Below are 27,108 nucleotides of genomic sequence, written 5' to 3'. Positions count from 1 at the left end.
TTCGCCTGCGTGAGCACCATAGCTCTTGAAAGGGTACGCCGTACTCCCATTTGACTGCCCACTGTGCTGCTTGTGGGTGCTGCCCGGAATTCTGCCGCACGACCACCGTTTTTGGCCACAATGATTCCCGCATAAGGATATAGCTGAAGCATTCTCTAACTGCAAAATGGCTACACGTCTGTTAGTACACCGTCTATTGCGTTGCCTGTAGTCTTTTCACGTGCATAGGTTGCGCGCGCACATTTTGTTATTATGTTTCTTCGCTTTCTTTTCTGTTTTGCTTGAATAAAGCACTCAGTTACAGCGCTTGTGTTGTTAAATCTTCTTCTGTGCCTTTCGTCTTTCGCGCTGTTCCGAAATGGATATATCAATACACCCACAAAGCTGCAGATCGCAAGTCTTTCTTACATCGTGATATAACAAAGTGTTGGCAAAGGGTGTCTAATAAGCAACGAACGATCAAAGTGAATTTCAGAGAACGGGATACCTGAGAAAACAAGGCAAAAAGAAGTACTGTTTCTTGATTAGGAGTAGGGCTCACTCACAACACTCAGTCTGCTACTAACTGGATGTTACCTTCCAATTGTCTGTGACGCTGCAATAGACTCTGCATGTTCTCCTCGAAAGTCGAGAATGAGAGCGACAGAGGAAAGAAAACAAAAACACTTGACCTCATCTTCCACTTCAGATGAATACAGTTCTTCCTCTTAGGCTTTTATTTAAACAGTGCTGTTCTCGTCATTCCATTAGTTGTAAAGTTTCCAGAAGCAAGCAACACCCCATGACTCACTCGGCTGTGCTAATTGTAGTGGAATATCGACGTAATAGTGACAATGCAATCACAGTTGTAGACCACCTACCCAAAAGTCAAGAGATCTGCGGAAATACTACGCTACAGAAATAGCGCTGTCATACTAATCCTTCACCGCTTCCTTTGGTCGCCATAACACTCACTATTCACAGTCATTATTTTATGAGTACATATTTTATACCGCAACGTACAGCCGTCTCACGTCCAAGGTCATATACGAGTATATACCATTATCTAACGTCCGCAGTAATAATTTACTTGAACCTTGCAATTTCTCACCAAAAAGTATAGCTCTCTATCGCCATTTCCGACCCATTCACCAGAAAACGCTATGCATTATTACTTGAAGCACTGTGCGCCTAAAATTTTTTAAACGCTAGAAGTTGCATGCACACGTGCAATAACACTACAAGTTATTTCTTTGTTGACATCCAAGTTTTCAGAAGGAGTTCATTCTTCATTGCCATCCTGCATAAGCGCCACAAATGACACGCTGGCAGTTATCAATTCAGCATATTGTGCGTACAGCTCCAGAGTGTTTCTAATTAATCGCTTGACATAGACTAATTATTAGAAAAATTTCACTTCCTGCTTAGTGCACACGATGCTAATTGAGATAAAGCCCACTAGCTAAGAGCGATATCAGTGATATTCGTGAACATGCAACATCATTACGTGCTTATGTTTTAAAACTTGAAGTATGGCCAAAGTGCGTTGGAGGGCTCGTTGGCTGTTGATAGTAAGTTTGAACAGCATGACTGGAAGCAGAGAGACTAGAACACGCGCGCGCGCGCACACACCACAGCACTGACGGCAACGTTTTGCTATTTCCTATCGACGAGGCAGGTTTGAAGATTAAATCTTTTGCATAAATTCACTGCTTCATTCAGAAGTTGCCTCAGCGAAATGTCGTCAGGCGCATTGAACACGGCGAAAACAGTATCTGAAGCCTTTGTCAAGTACACGGACTTTTGAATTACCGCGAAACCACTTTCTTGTCCGCGGAAGACGGTGCCAAAGAATTATCCTTCATATACAACTAAAGTTTTCCGCCGGATGGACTGGGAGCGCAAGAGGACGTCCACGCCTTCAGATACGCACCTATCACTATAATACAGTGCAGAGACAGTTTCGGCTATTGCTGCAATCACTATTGGAGCGTCTATAAGGCGTGCACGTCATGTGCGCTCCCGTCCTTCCGTAGCCTTGCCCGGTCCATATCAAATAGCAAAAAAGTAGCATCAGCGCGGTGATGCATGATGTGTGGTGTGTAATGTGTGTCTACTCTCCGCGTCCAGTCGCGCTGTTCAAACTTATAACTTCACGTATGCCCATATACGAAAACGATTATTACAATAGCTGAACTCTTGAATTTCTTTCTTGTTAATGCACAAAGTGCGGATATACAAAAATTACGAATGTTTCCCAGCGTTCACACTGACTACTTGCAGCGGAGAAAGTGGCAACCCGAAGAGCTGAGCGCCACATTCTGGCGTAGTGAAGCATCGCGCCTCCCGAAGTGCTGCAGGGTGTCGGTACCGGCCAAAGAAGGCAGACTTGGTCCTAGGCGTCATACTTTTTGTCATGGTCACCGGGCTCCTTCCGTACGAGTCAGAGTGCGTGCCCCACCAAGTTCGTCTGCAGATGACGCGCACTCTTCGCTTTCCGCAGTATAACCAATAGAGTTTGCTAAGTATCGTGTGCTGACGCATGTACTGCAAGAGGAGAATGACCAGTAAAGAAAAGCATACATGGTTGCCTTGCATTGCGACATTGCCTGGTGATCCGTATATTTCCAATGTCCTGCACTATTCCGGCTTACACGCTAACGTACTACGGCCTGATGTCACTGTCCGTCAGTGTCTCTGAGAATCTCTCTCTTTCTGACGTCCTTTTATTCCAAGTATATTAGACGAACACGTATGTTTTGGTGTCGCAGAATATTATGCGTGAAGCAAGCAGCAATGAAAGCGGTCATATTTCCGTAGAAGTGTGAAACAACTCAGAAAAATTTCGCTACATGACGTGGACGATAAAGTATCACGCATGACGCGAGCGTATTTGTATCTATGAAATCAGTCTGTCGCGCAGCTTAACAAATTAATCGTATTTTTGCATACAGCATGCGTTTAAATTACAGTCTTTTTCTCCCCCAATTTCAGTCTCGTGTAGGCCTACAACATTTCTTTCTACGGTGTATCGCACACTTCTTGAGTCTCATTCATTCGCGATTTCTCATATTTAAAGTCCATTCTAACCTTTATAACCTGTTTATATAACCACCCTCAACCATTGTCCGATTCTCTACAGTTGGTGTGTGTCCGCACGAGCGGCCAACAACTACCACGACCCACGATGCCCTGTGCAGCCCCTCTGTTGGTCCGCGTCGTATAGCACAATTATTTTTCGTGTGCATAACGAAATTGGCCAGTTGCGACATTTTGAGGAAAAGCAATCGATGGTGATAGCTGTATGCGTACCACGTTTCCGCGTGTTGGATTAGCAGATCTACTAACAATAAATTCGGATGTAGTCGAAACAGACATTTGGCGAGGGCTTATGAGACGAGCACGCATTCTCGCAGAATAGCATGCGCCGCCACAGCAATATAAATATTGCCGGGGCTGCTCACGCCGCCCGCGAGGCTGAGTGCGGTTGTGTGACGTCGAGCCTTCATCGTGGCGCATCCAACATTTCCTCACGTTTTTCATAGATGCTTGAACCTCTGCCACACTTCGAGCATTTCATCGTGCTGTGTTCTAATGTACTTGATACTGTGCCACACTTCGCCACTTAATATCGTCAAAGGTTTGTCCTGGCATTGAGAAACTACATTCGAGGACTGTGATGCAAGTTCTTTTTCTTTTACTACAGCTCTTTTACGACGTGAACGTCGGAGAGCTTTATCAAGGACAAAGCCGTTGGTTTCAACACACCACAAAAAAAAACTTTTAATAAACCATTAGAGCGGAAAGAAAATCTACATAACACTAAACACTGAACAAAAGGTTCATTGCACACGGTAAAAGATCTTAGCAATAAACAAAACACAAGTTCAAAGTTTTAAGCTAAGCGTTACAGTTGAGGCGCGGTTCAGCAGCGGAGGGGGAAGAATATGAGCTCGGTCGTTTCACCAACTAGCGTAGGCTTGACAGGTGAGTTGGAGGGTCTGGCTGCGTTGACGAGAGAACGGTGGATGCTCGACGACGCACTACGAGGCCAAGATTAGCCCGAGGAAGTGGCTCGATACAAGACTCTGGCCCGTAGCCCAACTTCCGTTGCTTTGCCTGCGCCGGGATCAGCAGGCCTTGCCCTCGAACTCACGAACCGTTGTAGTTCGCCCTCCCTTGACGCCGCGGTCCGAAGGCCCCGGCCGGATGAAGTGCTGAACGCTCGGGTCCGCAACCCGACTGCCCGTCTTCAGCGCCCGGCTACCGCCTTTCTGTCTCATTCGCTTCGAACTGCCAACTCCCTTGTCCTCCAGGGTTTTCCTCGACCTCAGGCACACTTGTTTCGTTCTGATTGGTGTTGAGGAGCTTCGTGTATTTTCGTGTATAGGAGCTTCGTGTATAAGGAGCTTGAGGAGCTTCGTGTATAACTCGACAGGAAGGAGCGTGACTTGGGTGACGTTGACAGGTGTCCTGTTTCGACTACCAAACGAATCATCGGCAAGGGCACTTCGATTGCTTTCCAACTTTTCTGAAGAGGGTCGCCTCACATTAGCTAACCGAAGCCCCATGTGCCTCCTATTCCAAGACACGAGTGCATAACAAACATGCGTTCACGTAATTGAAAAGGCAAGTGCCCTTTCCCATCCTCCACGTCCACGCCTTTTTTCTTGCACTTAAGCTTGAATTAGTACAGTCGCATTAGCCGACTCAATATTTCTCTTCATTTTACTTTACATGCAAGTCGTGCATAAGGTACAAATCTTTGTATGTTTTCTGATCGTCTTTTAAGTACATCGCCTCAATAGCAAGTGTCGCACTGAAGTGAGCGGTAGGATTAACGGCAAGAAAGTATAACAGCAGCGGGAGCTATGACATACAACGCTGCTAATATAAAACAGTTAATGACGCAAGAGATAAAATTCAGGGCATGAGTACACTCGTAAGCTTCTGTGCGCAGGTCAGCGGCAGCGTCTTTTGGTGGGTGTACGTGTTGCTTGTTTTAGAGCCAGCACTTATGCGCCCATTCGTTCGGTTCGCGTCGTCGGCGCAACCGGGCAACAATTGACTCAGGGAAAGATGAAAGAGAGAGAACGCAGAGCACAGAGAATAATGAGTAAGAGCGAAGAGAACAGGAAGACAAAGCGAACGAAGGCGCAGCAGTATGGGGGGGGGGGGGGAGCGGATAGGAGAGTACCGACCGAAGAAATACGGCGCTACTGAGGGTACGTCTGTTACCGATGACATAGAGATAGTGTCATAGTAGCGCACCATCGTCTCGTCGCGATAGCTTATCGTAATGTGGTGCAATTAAAGCGACAGCCGATACTTCATTGGAAACAAGACAGCGCAGGAGCGGAGGTTATAGGAGGACACTCTCTTAAGGCGCCCCCCCCCCCCTCCCGCCCTCTCCACATCATGGCAATGTGCGTTGCAAATTGCGTCGATGTGTGGTGTGTGGCGATGATGTGTAATCTCTGTTATGGCCGTCCGGGTGGAGTACAGCTCACGTGAGCCGTCTGAAGCCGACTAAGACATCATTATATCCGCTCTCTCAGTCACAGGGATGGTACACTTTATTGCGGGCTATTGGGAACGGCTGTATCCTAGAAGTACATTTAGAGCGCAAAACGCAAGACGCACCACAAAGAAAGAAACGCACACACAAGCTGATGTGTCCATGTAGGACGTGGCAGAGACGCACGAAAGTATCCGCAATCTTCAGCGTAGTCACGCTTCTAGAATTCAAAGTCTCAAAGAGCTCGTATCAAATATTTGAACGGAAAAGTCGTCTATGGAGACGACGCCAGTAGCTGCGTGAGACTTATGACGTCTCATCGACTAGCTGTCCGAGGTCTAATGAAGTGTTCCTGAAACTTAGTATATGGGTAAACCAAGTTCCAAGTTTATTTGATAGTAAATAAGCATTTACAAATATGTTAAATATTTATACAGCTAGAGCAATGTGAAAGGCAGTAACAATTGAGCAGATGAACGTTTAGAACAAGAAACATAAAGTCGCCCATTCGCGAAATCAACCAAAACTCGCTGCTTTTCTTGCTTTTTTTTAGAGAGGTAACACATTCCCAACACAACTATAGCATAGAGTAAATAATAGTCCGATTAAAGCGGTAGACATCACCAAAGCCCTAGCGTATCTTTTTTATCAGTACGCTGAAACGGCAACGCAGCGCTTGTAACGCAATAAAACTACAGGACCTCACGCATTCGTCTACGATGTATTCCAAGGCGAAAGCCGTCTCTTCTTCGTCTCATCGATGTATTGGTCCTCCCCGCCTCCCTGCGAAAGCAATCTGAAACTAACATGCTTTGGCACTGCCTGCATGACAGCCCACGTTTTCCACAAGCGACGACTGTCGTATGCCCTACGTCATCATACGGTGTCACGTTGATGACTTGATAGTTACGTATGATGATGTCATAAATTATGGCGATCTGAGCCGTCACGATGACGTAATATGATGACGCCATGATGATGCTTTTTCGCATCCCTCGTGTTGACAAGTTCTCCCTGATGATGTATCTCTTGCTGTTTTCTCCTTGGAAGACTCTGGAGCGTCTGCTCTAACCTGTGAACAACCATCTGAGTTTGCTCAAGCCTCCCTCCGATGATACCCTTTAACGACAAGTTTGCCGACGCGCTCCGCCGCGTTTTGATGTCCCTACGAAGACATACTTATTTGAAAATCTCGCGCTAGGTCAAACCGACAGTGTCACCCATTCGATCCACACTGGTGACGCTTTACCCATCCATAGCTGCCCTACCGTGTGTCGGTGGCAGAGCCTCACGTAGTAAAAACAGACGTGGAGAAATGCTCGCTAAGGACATTATGGAGCCCTCATGCCATTCGTAGGCATCGCCTGTCATTTGGGTAAGAAATAAGGAGAATACTTGGAGGTTATCCAATATAGATTATCTTCATCTGTACAACATTAGGAAAAAAGGTGTATACCCGATTCCGCGTATTTATGACGCACAGTATGCTTACATGGTGCATGTTATTAAATGCGAAGCATTTCTTAGCGAACCTCTGGCACTTTGAGCGTTTCTATCTATCTATCTATCTATCTCTAGCCGCCTACGTCTGGGTGCTCTCATGATCGCTCCTTAAGTTGGTGTAGACCAAAATTTGCATGAGAGGGTAAGAGGATTTGACGAATGATTGCCGGGTCATGACATGAATAACGTTAAAATCCTGGTCGCGTACGTCGTCAAACCCTTTCCACTAGACACGTGTGGCACATACCCGTTTACCACGGGCCGCGGTGTACGTATGCGCCACAGGTGATTGACAGTTTGTATCTACCCAGGATGGGCGAGAACAGACGTTGGTAACTTAAATGCTAGAGCGTTAAGGAAAACCAACATCGGCAGCGCTGACTCAGCGAATGGGAATAATAAAATTAGGATCCCAGCAGGAATCGAACCCAAGCATTCTGCGTGGCAATCAGGTATTCTACCACTGAGCCATGCCAGGTCTATAAACTGGCTTGGAAAAACAGCCTACGCAGGCGTACTAGCGGTGCGACGTCGATTGTGGTTGTGGTGCTGGCTATCTAATTTTACAAGACAAAATAAACACTACATGATACTCCTACGATGTGTACTCCTACGATACAGGCGTCTATCAGATGAACGTCTGTAGTTCCAGTGTTGGCTCCTCTTTTATAGCAGTCTAATAAACATTACATTTGTATTCCTATGATTCAGGAAACTATATTGGAGCATTGCTCGACCTCTGAGGAATACATTAAGGAATTTACATGTGATATCCATCACAGCACCGTAAAATGCACTTCGTCCACCAGAACGACGCAGTGTCCTCTTCATTTCTTACCGAGGCTGGGCGATGGCCTCATGCTGACCGAGGATGATGCCAGACTGATTGACAGCCGCTTTGTAGACTAGGCAACGTAGGCACATACGCCCAGGTAGTCTACAAATACGACACCATCAACTGATGTTGGTCTACCTAGCACTATCCATGCCTACCAGCATCGACGGCTTCAGGTTCGGACATGTCGCCGGCTCTGTCGACAGATACTTGTCGACGAAATGACCGAGGCATCCACGAATTCCAACAGCTCTACTATACCACATACTTCACTACACATGGACCCCTCCTTACCACGATCACGACCGGATCCTATAACAAGTCATGACCAGCTGCTGGCCCACTGATTGGTGATGATGCCCTTGATCAAGAACTGTCAAGTACTTCTTGCACACATGCACACGGGTTCGTGAAACGTGCGTGCGTTTTCGGGACACGTATAAGCACTACATATCAGCTTACCGCTTTGATTTTGGTAATACCCACGTTGCCATTGGCTGCGTTACCAACCGTAAACAACTGGTTATATAACACATATGCGGCTCTTCAACATATATATGTGGGTGTAAATATATACAAATCTTAGCGCCATTTTGCAAGGTGTCGCTCAGTAAAAAAAGTTACGCCACAGTCACCTACCTGCCACATGCTTCGCATAACATCGACTCCCACGGTACGTGGGATCTGCAATTTTTCTCTTCGATCGATCTACGTCCTGGCTACTCGCAAATCGCAGTCGATGACATATCGCGAGACGACGCCCTTCGTCCCCCAGATGGTCTACCGATCAAAGTGATGCCTTTCGGACTAGTAATGCTCGGCTACTCTCTTTACATGGTTTTAAAGGTCCACATGCCTATGCTACCATGATGACGTAATTGTCTTTTCACCGTCGTTTGACAGCCATCTCCACCGGCTCTCGCCATCTTTGACGTCTTTCGATGAGAACGCCTGCAGCAAAATTCTGCAGAATGCCCTTTCAGCCGTTGAGAAATACGAGTCGTCGGTCACTTGGTAGACGCTACTGACATACAGCCGGTCCCGACAAAGTGTGAGCAGTCCGCGAGTTTCCACCTCCTCCTGATGTCCAAAGTTTTCTAGGGCTGTGTTCTACTTCAGACTTCGCCGCAATCGCTCGTCCCTCTCATCGATATTCTCAGAAAGGACACCTCTTCAGATGCGGACCAGAGAAAGCTCAGGCATTTTCGACGTTCACGAGTCGCCTTGTAGATCCAACTGTATTGGGTCATTTTGATCTTTCCGCTTCCACGGAAGTTCGAACAGATGCCAGTGGCCATGGCATTGGCGCTATTTTGTCTCCACAACAGCGGGATACGAATCGTGTAGTCGCTTATGCTAGCCGCCTTCTTTCGCCCTCAGAGAGCCATTATTGCGTAACCGAACGTGAGTGCCTCACCCTTGTTTGGGCCATTGCCCAGTTTCGTCCGCACTCGTTCGATCGCCATTTTCACTGTGGTAGCAGACTATCGGCCCTATGCTGTCTCTCTTCATCAGAACACAACGGGACGCCTCGGTACTAGGCTCCGCGCCTCCTAGAATACACATTTCCTGTGTCATACAAATCTGGACGGCTATACAAATATGCTAACTACCTCTCCCGCTGTCCTGTCGACCCACGACACTACCGAAGCTGATTCGAATACCTGTGTTTTGTCACTCAGCGACTTCCTACACGCCAACGAAGAGCAGCGTCGCGACGCACGTTTACAATCTCTTACACAATGCCCCCCTCAGACATCAAGACGGCTCCCTCCGTATGTTTGTTCAGCACGACGGTACTTTATACCGACGCAATACGACACCACACGGTGCTGAACTGCTCCTCATTGTATCCCAGCATCTACGACCACCAAATTGTACCATGCCCGCACCGCTGGCCATTTCTGTGTTACCAAAACTTACTATCGTGTGCGCAGACGTTTCTTCTGGCCTGGCCTGTGCCTCTCTGTTCGACATTATGTCGCTTCCTGCGAGCTCTGCCAACGCTGCAAGAAGCCTCGTCTCTCTCCCGCTGGGCACCTCGCCTATTATATCCCAAACGAACCATTTTCCGTGCCGGTCTGGACCTCGTCGGCCTTTTTCGGGCGTCGTCCGCGCGTAACAAGCGGGTGGCCGTTGCGACTTATTATGCCACACGTTATGCCATCAAGCGAGCCCCCCCCCCCCCCTACCAGCTGTGAACCGATGTCGCTTAGTAAAATTTGTGTTTGGGCTGGTTGGTACATGCTTAAATTCTTCTTCGAGGTACGCGTCTTCTTGTATTTCAATAAGTATTCAGTAATGATGTCGCTACTTTCTCCTTCATCAAGTCATCGTACACCATGCTGCTCCTCGTCAGCTTCTCACTGATGATAAGAGTGAGGGAGATAATGGAGGCGGATTTGATTGCAAAGGCGGGTCACTCATGCGTAAGCACAGCTTTCATTATCTCGTCTCAGCCAGTTGCGATATGTCAGCAAACTAAGCATCTTGCCCAAAAAACAAGTTCTAAAGAAACACAGTTTCTCAGCACGTTCACGTAATATCAGCATTACGATTTTGTGACGTCATGAAAAAAATAGTTCATATATTAGGCATTTTTGTAAATAAATGATCAGTTGGAAGTAAGCGCTTGTGTTGTCGTCACCTCCCTTTGTCCTTGTTTGCGCGCGCTTAAGTGATCGGTCCTGAAAAACCAACTAGCCCAAAAATCAGTGCTCACTGATAGAGGTCGCTGTTTCCATTTAAATGTTGTCGACGACCTTCTCCGCTGTTGTGCAACGTCCCACAAGTTCAGCACGGCTTACCATCCTCAGACAAACGGACTTACTGAGCGCCTCAACTGTACACTCACGGACGTGCTATCGATGTACGCGTCTGAGGACCACCGAGATTGAGGCTGCATCTTGCCGTTCTTGACGTCTGACCATATTTCGTCACATCACGATATTACTAGCTATTTTCCCTTCCATCTACTGTTTGGCCAGGGCCCGCTCCTGCCTCTCAACTCACTAATTCCTTCTAAGGCAAACTCAACCACGTTCTATGCTCACGACGCCATCGTTCGCGCGGCCACGGCACGTCGCGTTGCCTATGCTACGTCGCGTTGCTTCTGCTACCGGGAGTTAATCTCACATTGGGTTTGTGCCACTGTAGACTAAAGGACGCTGCTAGGCGGAGAAGTTGAGGTGTCTCGGGCTTCAGTTCATGGTGTTGCACTGGTCATAGCGCATCAACGCTACAATCGCACCTGTTGTGAATATACTGTAAATATACTCGTAACATTATGCTTGCCGAGACGAGAACACGTGCGCATTATCAGACCTTCCGAATTAACGGGGGTCCCATTAACGAGCTTGTACTGTAGAAGCATTGCTAAAACATATTGTCCAACGCATTGGAAACATCATTCAGTCATGCTGTCGCCGAAGCTTTGATGCTCAGGTTCGGCGACTCCAAGCAGCAGGGTACCCGCAAAGGCTGTTAACGCCGGTCATGGAAACGATCCACAGGAGCAAGAAAATCGGCGCGAGAAATGTTGAGCAGGCGGAGAGGGAAGCTGGTCACCGAAACAAGGTTGCCGTCATTTCATACATACATGACACTTCACATCGAGCCAAGAAGACAAGGCAACATTCCGGTGGTCAGGTGGTTTTTTTAGCTTCACAAAAACTGTGATATCATTCACGTGCCACCTGTCCCGTTAGGAAAAAGAAATGCAAGAGGACTGTCAGGCATCGTGCACATTACGTGCATTGCACTAGCAATGCTGTGTATAGAATCGCACTTTTATGCGGAGGCTGCTATGCAGGCTAGAGGGAAAGGTGTTAAATGACCGTCGTCGTGAAGACAACAATGTGCGCAATGCTAAAGAAGGTTTCCAAGCTATATCACAGCAGCATCTGTGATGCACCCATCTGTTCGAAGAAAATACCATCATCGGCAGATATCAAGACCAACGCACTGACGAAGTCGCTGAGGCTGCCGCAATAGCGCATGAAGACTCACTCACCAAGGCATCTGTCGGCCGCAGAAATATTTGTTATTTCTAAAGGTGTGCGTGTAATTGCGCCCCGAAGTTGTGTCACGCTGTAATGTTTGCGTTGATCCCGGCGGCGGCGGCGGCGGCTGCATTTTCGATGGAGGCGAAAATGTTTGAGACCCGTGTACTTAGGTTTAGGTGCACGTTAAATAACCCCAGGTGGCCGAAATTTCCGGAGTCGTTTTCCTCTGAGCCCCGACGGCGGGATCCGCCCTTCGTCGGCACTGTCGTTCTTGGGCGAGCCTTCTGCGCGGCGTCCAAAGACCAAATGCGGAGACCTTGCCCGACGGAGAGGGACGCTATCGCCCGTGGTGTAAAAGAATGTCTCTTACACCGTGGCACAGTTTGCGCGTTCATGCAGGGACAATAGGGGACACACTCGGTCACTCGACGTTGTACACGCAGCAGGAACGCCATCAGGCCGCCCGTAGCCACGGGCTCATGCGGCGAAGCTCGGCGGCTGTTTCGCTTGGAAGTGCGTGACCATGCCGCCGTTCGCCTTAGGTCTATAAGTGCATTGCACTTCAAACAGCACTCCCTGCGCCTCCGGGTTCTACATGCAACAATGCTACAATGCGCACATACGCTCTAACAGTAGCCTTATATGACATTTGGGTAAAGCTTTCAAGCCTACGGGGGGCAAATGTTCTACTGTCTTGGCAAACTATTCCGACAGAAGCGCCGAAATGAGCTCGGTTCAAGCAAGACAGGAAGGTGTAATTCACTTGTATAAAGTGCAAAGATAAAAAGGCAGCACCTATCTAAAAGCCAGCACAATCAATGCTTATTAAGGCATGGATCAGACTTGTACTGAATAAGATATTGTACAGTATATCGGAATTTTTCAGTTTCATAAATTTTACCAACTCTTGGCAGTGACTCGGTATTACACGTTGCTGGCCTGCTCGGTTCATACTGTCTGTCTTATGAGGCATTAACACATGGGTACTTTGGTCATGTCCACAAATAAATGTATGGGGAATAACGTGAGATATTCTTCCCCTTGTCTTGCACCACCTAACATGTCAATTTCCGTTAAGCGGCCACAGAGCTGCAATAGTTGTCACGGAATGTCTCCTGCAAACGCTGCCACTATGTTGTAAAAACAGCTGTTTAATGAGAGAGGCTACCATACAGGCTGCGACAAGAGTTGGAGATCCGAAGTCATTTTTATTTATTTTTTCATACATAATGCGAACAGGACGTTCATGCACTGTGGGTAGAACACATAAGGTCAGCAGAAATAAAACCATCTTGTAAGTTGAACGATACAATTATAAGCACACACACACACAAAAAATAACAAAAACAACAAAGGAAAATACGCTTTTAAGGAGACTACTTTGAACAACGACAGTGTGAAAATTAAAATAGTAAAATAATACAGCGTTTATAGAGGTAAATTGTTCCAATCATTATTGGTGCGCGGAAAAAAAGTATTTTAATAGGTTCATTCGGGCAAAATAGGGGGTTAGAACAGTGGGTGATGTTGGTGGGTAGGCAGTCGTCATTAGGGGACTTAGGTAGACTGGATCGAGGCGTGTTGGTAGTAAGAACTGTGAAAGTCGAGCCGTTTTGCTTTTTCGACGCGACTCAAGTGTCGGAATATCATTAGACTGCATAGTCGGTTGGTGAATCTAATGTTGAAAACTTGTTATAATAAACAGGATAGCCTGTCTTTGACTTAGCTCGAGCTTTTTGTTACATTGTGTGTAGGTGTCGCATGCAATGCAGGCGTACTCGAGCTTCGGTCGAAATTATGTAGTAATAAGCGATGTAGCAGAAGCTTTGAAAGATAAGGGTTGTGCTCTCAGCGCACTCGCGAGAGTTAGCTAGTGGGGTCTCTCTTGGCTTCTCTAAAGGACGCCGCTCGCGCTTAGAGCCCGTGCTTTTGCCTTCACTGTCACCATTGCGAATTGTCCCTAAGTGCCGTCCAATAAACACCTTAACAAATTGGTGGAGGTGCTGGGTATCGATCCCAGTACCTCTCGCACGCCAGTTCTATCTCCTGGCCATTCGTCTCCTGGCGCAGACGAATGGCCTAACCGAACGCTTTAACCGCACGCTCGGCGACCTGCTCTCAATGTACGTCGCCGCCGATCACACAAATTGGGACGCCATTCTGCCTTTCGTCACCTACGCCTATAATACCGCCCCTCAGAGCACTACTGGTTTTTCACCCTTCTTCCTATTGTGCGGAAGGTACCCGTCGCACACCATCGACAGGATACTTCCATACAAGCCGGATCCATCTGAGTGTGCGCCTATCTCTGACACAGGGCCAGCGAGATTGCCATCAGTTGCAGCAGAAAATACACTGTTCAAGTATTTGTTCAATTGTTCAGCAATGCCTCTTTGTTCATTAATAATAACGCCGTTAGCAGTAATCTGTGATACTGGTTTCTTCTTTTCGCTTAAGTAATTTCAAAATTTAGTCAGGGCGGTTTTTACCAACCTAGCCTGGAACTGAAATACTGTTCTTTTGAACGATGCAATGCAGTTGCAGGGCGTTCGTTGACTTCTGCCATGTTATGACAACGGAGGGTCCTCTAATATCTCCTTGCCCTCGTGTATTATGCAGGTGCTGCCGCTAAGTCATCAGCTGAAAAACCTCATTAGGGGCATGCTGGAACCCGTTGCGACACTCCGCAACTCGATGGCCCGGGTTCTTCGACACCCCTGGCTCCATATGTTCAATATAATCGAGTAAGCGTTACTGGTTGTCCTTTCCGAATTAGAGTGGCAGGAGTTGAAAATGCAGATGTATCTGAAATAAAGGTATGGTAAATATGGATTCGAAGATGATCCCGCAGCTCGGCAGGTCGAGCGCACGAAAACTAGCTGCATTGAGCTGTACGAAACGAGGGGAATTGTCCGAGGCGCTCGTTTCTCTATTATACGCAACTAATGAAACCGACAGACAATTAAGCCAAGGATAGCATAGGGGACAACATTTGCGGTTCTTTAAATGTAGTGTAATGATTCTCGCTTAAATTTAAATGAATTAAAGTGTATCGAACATCACCTTTTCCGTCGGTGGGATACGAACCCAAAGCCTTCGAATTACGCGTCCGATGCTCTCTGTGATTTTCGTGGCTTAATTGTCTGTCGGTTTTATTAATTCTGCATTGAGAAGGAAGCACTAACGCTTGCATGTTGAGCACGTGTGTGTTTAGTTCTGTATACTATCAAGTGTAGGGTATCATTACACGTTTACTTACACATGCATGTAAGGTTAAAATTTATTGCGCTTTTGTATATTTAGTAATTTACGATGTGGAAACAGGCAGGCAGACGTCGATGCTGGGAGTCCACGCATTTTATATTGCAAAAGCCATTTTATCAGCCGCGAACAGGAACAGGCGCAGCCATCTCGCGCTAGGCGCATCGTCGTCGTCTTCTCCTGTTCAGATTCTTGTGGAACGTACTAGCGCGCTACGGGGCCCCCTGCCAGCGAGGAAGTCGCGAGTATGTTACAGGTCGTCTAATGTTGGTCTACAATAAGTTAAGGAGACGATCACGACAGCACCCAGGCGTAGGCGGCTATATAGATAGATAGATACGTGGACAGAAACGCTCAAACTGCCTAAAGTTCGCTAAAAATGCTTCGCAATTAAAAGCTCCGCCTCAGGGGGTCGAACCTACGACCTCCCGGTCCGCGACGATCGGCGCCCGGCGCTCTACGGACTAAGCTACCGAGGCAAGTGCATCACACTCCACAAACGCGCCTTATACCTTTCACACATTCTCTCTCAGACGGTTTTCTCTGTTGGTGGGGTTAGGCGGGGCGCGGCGGTGCCGCCGTCTGTGAGCGGTGAAATGAGTAATGTGGCATTAAATAACGCCGATCGAGAAGGATTCGGCGACGACGCAGTTAAAGCATAGCATCCGAGATTGCGCGTCGGCATGTTTCCTGCTGGCGCACAATCTCGGATGCCATAGTTAAAGCACTTCGATACCAACATAAAACACTGGCCGCGCCCTAAATGCCGTTAACGTTCCTTTGCCTTTCGTCCGTGTAGCGGGACGACTCGTTGTCTCAGTAGTGCAGTTTCCACATGAACTAACGGTGTTTCTCCGCCGCCGACTGCTTCGAGTTCGATAGCACCAACTAATAAAGCTACTGAAAAAAGCGCTGCATAAAGGCAACGATGTCGACGGCAATTGTCATGATTTCGGGGATCAAGAGAGAGGCCAGCGGGACGTGCAACGCTTGCGCGTTCGCGGCTCAAGCTATGAACGTCTACCTCCCGCGTTGCTGAAGCGCAGTGTGGCAGTGTATGCATGAGCACAGGCGTAGGTTACCCTATTACTCGGGAGCGCACATCGTGCCTCTCTCTCCTTAATTGACGACACTTTGAAGAATTGCATATCGAGTGCCAGTGTTTAATGTACTTGTTCTGCTATCTTTGCGCGGGATTGACGATATGCTATGTCCAGGTGTATGCTAAGAACTTCATCTTCAACGGTTAAATCATGATCATGGGCGCTAGTCTTCGCCATGGAGATATTCCACTAGGCGTCAGCGTGGGTGCGTCAACGTCAAACGGTACTATAACTGCCTAACACTAATAGTCGTTGTGCAAGCTCGCATATATCGCTGCGCAATACGCCCTACTTCTGTGAAGACACGTTTCACTTTCGTGTTATACCGATTCCTATGACGAATTCCTATGTCTCTTTTGGAAGCCGCCCGAACAGTAAGCATATTCTTGGTCAGTCGCACAACACCTTTGCTATTGCAGTATGGGCCGAACAAAAGCTAGGCATGTACAAATGAAACAAGAAAAAAGATCGAGCACTGTGCGAAACACAGGACAATCGCCGAAGGCCAGCAACCCGTTAATTGTGACACTGCGCTTCTCTCACATATAATAGGAACGATAGGCCAACTTCGTGCATTTGTATGGCAGTAGAGGGCGTACGTATCACCATTGGGATGCAGTCAACACGCTTCGTTCACCAGTTGGCTCAAGCTGCTCACAGAGAACCACCGATGTGTACTACATTTGGACACATGCCGCCGACCGCCTATCCACACTAACTCCGCGATGGTGCTGCCACTTATAGCTACATCTCGCGGCAAATAGAGTGCTGCTCATTCGCTAGCGTAGCGTGGCTGTGCCGAGCGTGCGCACGCGTCAATATTATGTTGGAATATAAAGGACCCTTATTATTGCGGGAAGCTCTGTGGTCGGTGAAATGCGGCGTGCGCGATGATTCGATTCTGTGACGACACAGTTACGTGATTTGCCTTTCGCGTCAGCGTGTAACGCCTCATCGACAGTGTAGGGCACCTTTCAAATGGAGCAACGGTGTTTCTCCGCCGCGTACTGCTTCGAGTGCGGTGGCATCTACTCGGCTGCAATCAGCGCCGCAGGAAGGCAACGACGTCCACGCGTGAATATTGTGCCATTGGATGCTTTGGTTTGCAGACAGACACGCCAGTGGGACGCGGAACGCCTTCGTGCGTTCACGGCTCAAGCTACGAACTCAGTCGCTCGCGTTCCTGAAGCCCTGTGTGGTATATCCATGAGCACAAGCGAAGGTTACCCATTAACTGGAGAGCGCACACCTTGCTGTTCCTTTCGTCAAATGACGACACTTCGAAAGAGTACATATCAAGTACCAGTGTTTATTATGTGGGTGTTGGCGGCACCTTTGCGCGGGATTTACCATATGTTGTGTTCAGGTGTTAGTTAACTACTACAGCTACCACAAAGGCTTAATCATGATCATGCACGTTAGTCATCGGAATGGAGTTGTGCCACCATGCGTCAACGTGGGTGCATTCACATCAAACAATGCTATAGCTGCCAAACACGAAGATACATTGTGCAAACACCAAGAGACATGATGCGTCTGGAGTCTGCACAGCAAGAGTCACCATCAAAATCGCACTCCTGCGAGCTTCGTAGTCATGCAGCATTGCTCCAGGGATGCCATATTTGGCACGAACTTTTAAACCATCACGGCGCAGTCTTCGACCTAAGAACCAAGTCGATAACTTTATTGTCGGACAAAGCGACACCGCCGGATACGAACCCAAGTCAACATGCCCTGAACGTGCTCGAGGATCAAGTTACCATTCCGCCTAGATCCAGCGCCATAATTCCCGTCGGCACCATAAAGGCTGAAGACATCGAAGGTGTCATCGAGAACGACCAGCGTTTGCTGCTAGACCGTGAAATTCCCGTCGCAAGAGGCACTGCTCGGCTGCATGAAGGAAAAGGAAGTGTGATACTAACTAACTTCAGCCAAGAATACAGAGAACTGAGCAGGGGCACGTCGATTGCGTACATCGGAAAAATCTTGGCTGTCAGCGATTCGTTTGCCTTTTCAGATTCTGACGAAGGTACAGCGACGACCCCTATGCCTGACGCATCCTTCGACGTTAGCAACAGCTCCGATGCCTTCTTAAAGAATACAAGGACTGTTTCTCGTCGTCATCGCGGGTCCGACAAACACTAAGCGAGAAACGCTAAGCACCGTATCATAACAGAAGAAAATTTTCGACCACTCCTTCAGGGTTCCCACCGCGTTTCGGCGCGACAACGGCAGGCCGTTAAGAAACAAGTAGACGAAGTGCTACGCGACGACATCACCCAGCCGTCAAAGAGTCCGTGGCGTCTCCGTAGTAAGGAGGAAGGATGGAAGCCTGCGTTTCTACGTCGATTATGGTCGCCTGAACAAAATTACGCAGAAGGACGTGTGCCCTCTTCCACAGATAGGCGACGCCATAGATCGACTCCACAACGCGAGGTACTTTTCGTCGATGGACCTCAAGACTGGCTACTGGCAAATCGCAGTCGACCAGAGAGGCCGAGAGAGCCTTAATAACACGAGACGGCCTGTTCGAGTTCAAGGTCATGCCATTTGGCCTTTGCTCGGCACCTGCGACTTTCCAACGTGTAATGGATACACTGATGGCTGGCTTGAAGTGGCAGACGTGCCTCGTGTACTTGGACGACGTCGTTGTGGTTGCCTGAGACTTCGACGAACACGTCCGGCGACTTCAAGCTGGACTTCCAGCAATCAAGGCCTCCGGACTCACCCTGAAGCCAGAAAAGTGCCGCTTTGCGTATGAGGAGACCTTGCTCTTGGGCCACGTCATTAGCAAGTCTAGAGTTCGTCTCCACCCGCGGAAAACAGCTGTCATCGCTGCCTTCCGCACCCACCGACAAAAAGGCGGCACGCCGATTTCTCGGCTGTGCGCCTATTACAGACACTTCGTCAAGAAATTTTCACGGATCGCCGAGCCACTAACTCACCTCGCAAAGCCGGTGTGGAATTCAAGTGGGCAACGGCGTAAGTCGAGCATTTCAAGAACCGAAACGACGCCTGCAGAGGCATTCGATACTCGCGCATTTCGACAAATGCGCTGATACGGAAATCTACACCAACGTATGCAGCGTGGGGCTCGGCTCGGCGCCGTCGTTGTCCAGAGAACTGACGGACTGGAAAGGGTTATCAGTTATACTAGCCGGTCGCTATCCAAGGCGGAAGCCAATCATTCCACAACTGAAGAGCAGTACATTGCAGGGGCGTAGCCAGGGGGGGGGTGTCAACCCCCCTCCCCTCCCGAGCCCGAAATTTTTCAGTTTTGCTTGCGTGTATAACACGCGCACATACAAACGCATGCACGAACATACATAAAGTATGGTTGAACCCCCCCCCCCCCGGAAAAAGATTTCTGGCTACGCCCCTGGTACCTTGCCATCATCTGGACAGCATCCAAGTTTCGCCCCTACGTCTACGGCAGGCCCTTCAAAGTTCTGAGCGACCACCACGCCTTGTGCTGGCTAGCTAACTTGAAGGACCCTTCAGGTTGCATCGCACGGTGGAGACTAAGACTTCAAGAATTCGACATTACCGTCATTTACAGGTCCGGAAGAAAACAGTCCGACGCTCACCGGCTGTCTTGTACCCCCGTCGACTCACCGCCGCAGGACGAGCAGGATGATGACTGCTTCTCGGGAACCATAAGCGCCGACGACCTCGGTGAACGACACCGATCCGACCCGGTACTCAGAGGCCTCATAGAATACCTCGAGGGCAGGACCGCCGTTGTTCCGAAGGTATTCAAGCGAGTACTGGACGTTGTTTTTCTTGCGAAATGCCGTTCTCCTGAAAACATCTTCTCGTCGCTTAGAGCCCATGCAAGACCTTCTCGTGGTGCCATTAGCATTACCACTAGAAATCCACCAGGCTATGCACGACGAACCGCCGGCTGGACACCTCGGTGTTTCCCGCACGCTCGCAAGCACAGAGGAAAGGTGCTACTGGCCGCGCCTTGCCGCCGACGTCGCTCGCTACGTAAGGACATGCCGAGACTCACCGACGCAAGACACCGCCGACAAGACCAGCGGGCTTTCTTCAGCCGCTTGAACCTCCTCGCCGAGAATTTCAGCAAATCGGAATGGTCCTACTGGGGCCGTTCCAAACGTCGACTTCCGGAAATAAATGGATCGTCGTAGCTACTGACTACCTCACGGGCTACGCCGAAACAAGGGCTCTGCCCAAAGGCAGCGCCGCCAAGGTAGCCAAGTTCTTCGTTGAGAACATCGTCCTTCGTCATGGTGCCCCAGAGGTCCTTATCACCGACAGATGTACGGCGTTTACTGCTGACCTAAATCAGGCGATCTTGGGATACAGAAAGACAAGCCACTGCCGGACCACCACCTACAACCCACAGACCAGTGGGCTCACCGAGTGTCTAATTAAGACCATCACCGACATGCTTGTCACGTACGTCGTCGTCGAGCACAAGACGTTGGATCGCATCCTTTCGTACGTGACTTTCACATACAACACAGCCGTAAAAGAAACGACGCAGATTACGCCTTGCAAGTTTGTACAGAAAGAGCCCAGCTACGACGCTCGACGCAATGTTGCCAAATATCAACGACGAAGACAATCCCGACGTCGCTGCTTATTTGCAACGCGCCGAAGAAATACGACAGCTCGCCCGCCTGCGCATCAAGTACCAGCAGAGGGTCGAAAGCCGTCACTATAACATTCGACGACGCCACATGCAATTCGCAATGCCCATAGACTGTCGCGCCACCGAGCGGAATTCAGGAGCGTCCTCTCGAGGAGGGTTAGTAGACGACAAAATGGCGGCACTATGCAGTCGCTCCCTTGTTCGGCTGTGCTAGCCTCATTGTTAACGCGTTGGCAAGAAAGGAACACTACGACTTTGCATGTTCCCTGCATCAGTGAACAAACCGAGCCCTCCGTGACACGAGAAATCTGATTCGTTCTTGCGAGACGCGAAGTTTTCGTGAAAATACGTGGCAACTCGCGCTTTCATTGCTAGCCCACAGTGTACACATACTATCAGCTTCGCGAGGCTTTCTGTAGCCACGTAGGTAAGTTAAATGTTATCGTCTGACATATTCAGTTGAAGCTCACCCTGTTTTACTTGCATATATAATTGGTCAGTGTTTCTTGTAGTGCATGAGTCCCATAACACTGTACGCTGGAGGGAGGTCGCGCGGGCTCGCGATGTGCTCATGTATCACTGAGCGATCTCAAGTTGGCGATGCATTAAAATAGGGCCTCTATCCTTTGTCAGCAAAGCGCTGTTACGAATCGCGCGAGCGACGTTTCAATCATTCGAGGACGCGTCTGCTCGACGCCTTTCGTGGAGCGAACGCTTTCCATCCACGCCGTCCTTCGCCAGTGTGTTGGGTTTCATAGCCACCGCTGCGCCGCTTGTTTTTGTACGTTTGTTGATAGGTGGAAGCACACTGCAAGCGATTTGCTTGTTGACCGGTCTGAGAGCAAAACGTTCTCCGCGCCCAGACGTCTGTCTAATTGTAAACGTGGTGACCGCGGAGTGGTCGAAGTCGTTCAGCGGAGGAAATTCAGCAGTGATGTTGAAAGAAACCATCTTGACGACGAGGATTTTCACTGGACGTAGAAGACTGTGAAAGCACCGAGAGTGACAGCGACGATGACCACCAGCTGCTAACTCACGAACAGCGAGCTGCACTTCACGTCCCCTCGTGCGTTAATGTTCTTTCATGCTCGTAAGTCACTTGATTGTATTTTCCTTGAGCGAGATCAAAATAAAAGCATAGTTCCTCTTGTGCATTGCATGTTTCACAATTACTGTGGATATTATGGAGCGCCGCATGCCGCCAACACGCTCGAGCTCGACCAACGAAGCTAAATGGTTAGAGCGATGGAACGTGCAGTCACATGGCTAGAGTCTCAGCATGGCTGTGACACAAGCGCTACTGAATGGCAGTTAAATGCTTGTGTTCCGTTAAAGACGTAACTCCGCGTTTTCGACTGCGCAAGTAATGACGACCGGGTATTATCACAGAACACTTTTATGTTTGCAAGCCATCATCACGCGCAGCAGCGATGGCGCTATTCGCTGGCGGCCTACTACTGGGGCAAATCCGTCAGGCAGGCTCGGTACGTACTACCTCGGAGTGCCGTTCAGCTCATACGTCAATTCTAGTTCATACAGGTTTATGTAGCACGCACAGGATTTCGCAAAGCATCGTTATGCACGGTAATGGAGCTGAAATATAACCTTTCACTTCGCAGCAAATAATTAGGTGGCGAGTACTTAGCACTTTCTATGGTTTGGGAAAGCATTTTAGTCTCATATCCATTTCAGCGCAGCTCATGACTTCATCCGGTAAAAGTGGCACGGTCCGTACGTCCGCACGTCCTATCTGTTCCTATGCTAACAAACAGGTTGACCCTCTTCCTGGCGCCATATTGAAAAGCACGGCGCCCCACCTATAGTTCGTGGGCATTGCGAATACCAACCCGGTGACCGCGCGTGGGTCTGCACGCGGTTACGCCGACGGGGAGTTAGCGAGAACCTTCTTCGGCGATACTTCGGGCCATACAAGGTGCTTCGATGTCTCGGCACTCTAGAATACGAGGTTATCCCGGACGGCATTACGAACTCTCAACGGCGCCGTGCACGACCTGAAGTCATTCATGTCGTGCGCCTTAAGCCGTTTTATGTGCGTTAGCGAACCTGAGGACTGTACCTTTTGTTTTAATATTGTACTTTTTTGCTTGTACTTATTGCTTATTGTAATTTCTTGCTTTATTGTACTTCCTTTGTGTATGCACTTTGTTCCCCCTTCCATTTTCTGTTACAAGCATCGGGATGATGCCTTTTCAGAGGAGAGCAATATCACACAGACTCCTTTCTTTGTATATTTTATGTTACCGGCGCATTGCACGTGTAGCTGCTGACTTGTGCAAACCGTACCAGAATGTCTCAGAACATTCGAGATTATTTTAGAATCATGTGTTATGCTTGAGCGCGCAAACGCGAACAGATGAGATCATTCTCGAACTAATGCGGCACCAGCGATAAGGCTCGAATGTTTGATGCCGCGTGTGTAAATGCCGACACGCCTTGCCGCGGTTCAGTTTTATCGACGGCCGACGCTCTGTTCGGCGCTATATCTGTACAGTGTGTATTGCTGTAGCTTGAATTTCCTTTCCGGCCACAAGTTCGGCCACATAAATAGTTTCATCTTGGACACGCCGATTTCTGCCTCGTCGAGGTCACGACCCCTTAACAATATAAGGGACGTTAATTGTACTGTTTTTATGTACAGTGTTATATAGATGTGAAGAAATAATGTCGACGAAAAACAGCTAGCCGCCGGAAGACCGTATCACAACCTTCGGGTTACGCACAGTAATTGTCTTGATATTACTCGCTTAAATTATTTCATTACATTACTAAATTACGAGCCCATGATAAAAACCAAGGAAAAGAATGTTTAGGGCTCGTTTCTTTGTTTAACACAACCTGCAACCATCGGATTATGTGCCCGATGCTCGGGCGCGTAATCCGAAGGTTTCAGGTTGCATCAAACAAGGAAACGATCCCTCAAAATTCCCTCCCTCATTTTCCGTGGCCTCGTGATTTAGTAATGTAACGAATTAGTTTAAGCGAGTAATATCAAGAAAATTACTCGCTACTTCTGACTAAAATATAACATGTCCGCTTCCCATAATGAAACAAAATAGGAAAGAGAAATAGCAAGGATACGTTATTCTCGATGCCAAACTTAAGCGCTCGATCGAGGCAAAGCCGCGCAGGAGCCGCGTATACCATCCGGAACCGAAGCCTTAAATGACGTTGTTTGAATAACTTTTGTGAAAGAAACTTGGATGTAATTTTTTCACTTCAAAAGGAATAGCAATTCTGATGTAATATCGTACTTTCTGCCAGTTCTAATTTGTAATGTAAATAATTACTATTCATTATTCCAAAGCGTAATTAGTGCTGTAATTTATTAAACTTTCAAGAATGATCTTATCTTTGAGCGCAAGTTGTAATTACTGGTGTGAGTAGTAAGAGTGTCTGCGCAGAAGCAGCTGCTTGAATACGTTAGTTTCCTCCTCACTGAGCACCTTACCTCTACAAGCATCTCTCTCTGGTGCGCAGGGCTGAGGCATGTGCCAAGCGCACCGCAACATCGTGTAAGCGGACGGAGGCTCCCAAGAAGCTGTCATGCGACAGCACAAGCAGCCAGCAGAATGCTGACGAGGAGCTCACGGAACATTCCGAACGAAAGAGCGCAGAAAAATCTGCTCACGCCCAGCGGGTAAATAGTTCTGCACCGCTCGCGAAGTGTTATGCTGCTGTCGTCGTGATTTTACTGCGATATTTTTTTTCATCAAAACGAAGCCTGAGTTTCTTCGAGACTTCGCGTTTTTTAAATGATTATCTCGACACCGAAACGTACTCGTGATCATCAATGTCTGAACTTGTAGTCTGTACCAATGCAACTCAAGTCACAAATTGTGATGTGGTCGACGTGACAATATCTATCATGGACTCATGTTGAAGACGTTCAAATGATAGCGCGTTCCGCCGGCGGTGGAACGCGTCCTCTTTTATGCATAAATGATTGAAAACTGCCGCGTTGCCCCCGCGGTGACCTACAGCCGAAGCGTGCCAAAATGACATTACATGAAGGCGGCGAGACTGCTACCAATATTACGACAGCGGCAACGCATCAGCTCTTGCGGGGGTGGAACCTCTCCCTCCTCACACGCCGACCACGCATGCAGACGGTCAGTATGCGCCCTGTAGGCAAGGTCGTTTGTGCCGGCTGCCAAAGACGATTCCGTGTCCACATACGCGCTGTCCCATGACTTTGCACAGCCCGAGCCCCCCCTGAATCAGGACTTGCTACCGAACACCTCTGGGAAACAGCGCCCAGGAACTCGATACCCACCAGCGCTCTCCACACGATGTTCAACGACGCTGTGGTCATCATCAGTGCCCTCGTGCGGATGGCGTGGCTTGATGGTGGAAATAGACGCCAGCGGGCAGCTGAATGCCTTCGCGCGTGAACGGCTCAAGCTAGGAACCTCCAACGATACGAGAAAAGCGCGAAACCCGGGACAGTGAATGAATGGACCAAGCGCTGAGTTGCGCCTCTCGCCTCTCGCGTTGCTGAAGCGCAGTGTGGTAGTGTATGGAGGGGCACAGGCGCAGGTAACCTTATTACTGGGTAAAGCACACCTTGCCGTTCTCTCCTCAATTGACGCCGCTTTGAAGGAACGCATATCGAGTACAAGTTTTTAGGGGCGTAGCCTTCTTAGTCTAACCTTGCCCCATGTCAGGCGTAACCGGTAGTATCTCCGAACAGTATAATAGATGGGGCTGTCTCATAGAAGTACATACAAGCTGCAGTTGAGTGACGATATTCTAGATGGCGCTGTACACAATCTGTGTTGGTCCAATAGAAGTGTGTGCAATAGTGCGCTTGTGGGAATCGCCACTAGATGGCGGTGGAAGTGCCGCTACTCTTTTACTGGATGGCAGCTATGGAGAAAAAACGGCTTTGAGTAAATATCGAAAGGGCAAAAATGAAATAAGGAGGAAGGCATTTTACGACAATTCAATGGGAAGCGCTTTGCTGTTTGAAGCGAGATCGGGTTGCCTTAGAACTGGTAGTTATAAAGCGAGATTCAGTAAAGAAGAGGAACAATGCACGTGCTGCGGGGAAGATCAGGAAACGGCGGAGCGTGTTCTGATTGAATGTGGAGACATCCACCAGGTGTACGTTTGGACACGAGCCTACATGACGCCTTGGGTTTTAGAGACAATGGAAAGCTGAACACACCCGCGATTGAAATAAGTAAGAGCCGGTTAGAGTATTGGTGGCAGAAAACTAGAGAGAAAGGACAAAAATAAATATTGGGAAAAAAAATAAGGACATTCTGCCGTAAAGGGCACAGAACGAAGCTGAAAACTTAAGGTTTTTTTTTTCTTCTGGAGTAAAATAGTTTTAATTGAAGTAAAGACACTAGCCAACGCTAAAAAAAAGTAAAGGTTTTTTTTTGTCGAGCATGGGGGCACACTTGTCACCGCCCGTTATAAAGGGGACGCTCATAGCATCCATCCATTCATCCTCTCCGATCGGCTGCTGCGCGGGCTGTGCCTGGGTGCGCGGGGAACGAGTGCCTCTCTCAGTCTCCTGGATCGTCGCCGTACGTGTCGGATCGTTGGTGGGGCATGGACGAAGCGGAGCGGCGGCTCGTGCTCGTCGCCAGGATCCCGCGGTGCTAGCCCAAGAAGCGGCGGCGAAGCGAGCGCGGCACCTGGCGGATCCCGTGACGGAGCGCGCCAATGACGCCTCGGCGCAACGTGCACTCCGAGCAGCGGACCCCGAAAGGCGAGCCCGAGAAGCGACGGCGAAGCGGGCGCGGCGCCTGGGAGACCTTGATGGTGCTCGTGCGCGGGAAGCGGCGCCGGCGGTCTCACATTCAAGGAGTCGACGCGCGGTTCGAGCGGGAATTTCTCGCTCATTCGTTTGGCCACAGTTGCGACGTGTGTGATCGACTTTGGTTCGATAATAACCTCACCGCGGTGTTTCACACTCTTTATGATGTACTGGGCGAATTTCAACGGAAGAGTTTCACGGTTTACCGATGATTCCCTCCGGAGCCTCGCCCGACTCATCATCATTCACCCCGTAGATATGCTGTGATTTTTTTTGTTTGATGTGCTTGTTGAGGCCATCTTGCAGGGCATTCACCATACGGTGCATCCCGCCATATGTTTACAGCTTCAGCTACCACAAGCGTCAAGTCATGATCATAGGCGTTAGTCGCCGGGATAGAGATGTGCCACTAGGCATCAACGTGGGTGCATCCGCGTCAACAGCGCTATAGCTAGCTAACAAACGCCAATAGATTTTGTACAAAGTGCTTATTTTTGAC

The 27,108-nt window shown here is 48.8% G+C and overlaps 1 protein-coding gene across 1 annotated transcript in view; it reads left to right on the top strand.

Annotated features, from left to right (window-relative positions):
• Nucleotides 1-27,108, top strand: part of LOC119378421 (testis-specific serine/threonine-protein kinase 4-like) — a 125,979-nt gene that overhangs the window by 15,255 nt on the left and 83,616 nt on the right. Inside the window, 3 exon segments of the mRNA XM_049411761.1 lie at nucleotides 2,263-2,330; nucleotides 2,332-2,481; nucleotides 24,320-24,479. Coding sequence (XP_049267718.1) covers nucleotides 2,263-2,330; nucleotides 2,332-2,481; nucleotides 24,320-24,479 — 378 coding nt within the window.

The sequence above is a fragment of the Rhipicephalus sanguineus genome, unplaced genomic scaffold (assembly GCF_013339695.2).
Source record: "Rhipicephalus sanguineus isolate Rsan-2018 unplaced genomic scaffold, BIME_Rsan_1.4 Seq832, whole genome shotgun sequence".
Classification (NCBI taxonomy): Eukaryota; Metazoa; Arthropoda; class Arachnida; order Ixodida; family Ixodidae; genus Rhipicephalus; species Rhipicephalus sanguineus.
Note: the sequence above shows the minus strand (reverse complement) of the source record. Positions and strands in the feature narration are given on the sequence as shown.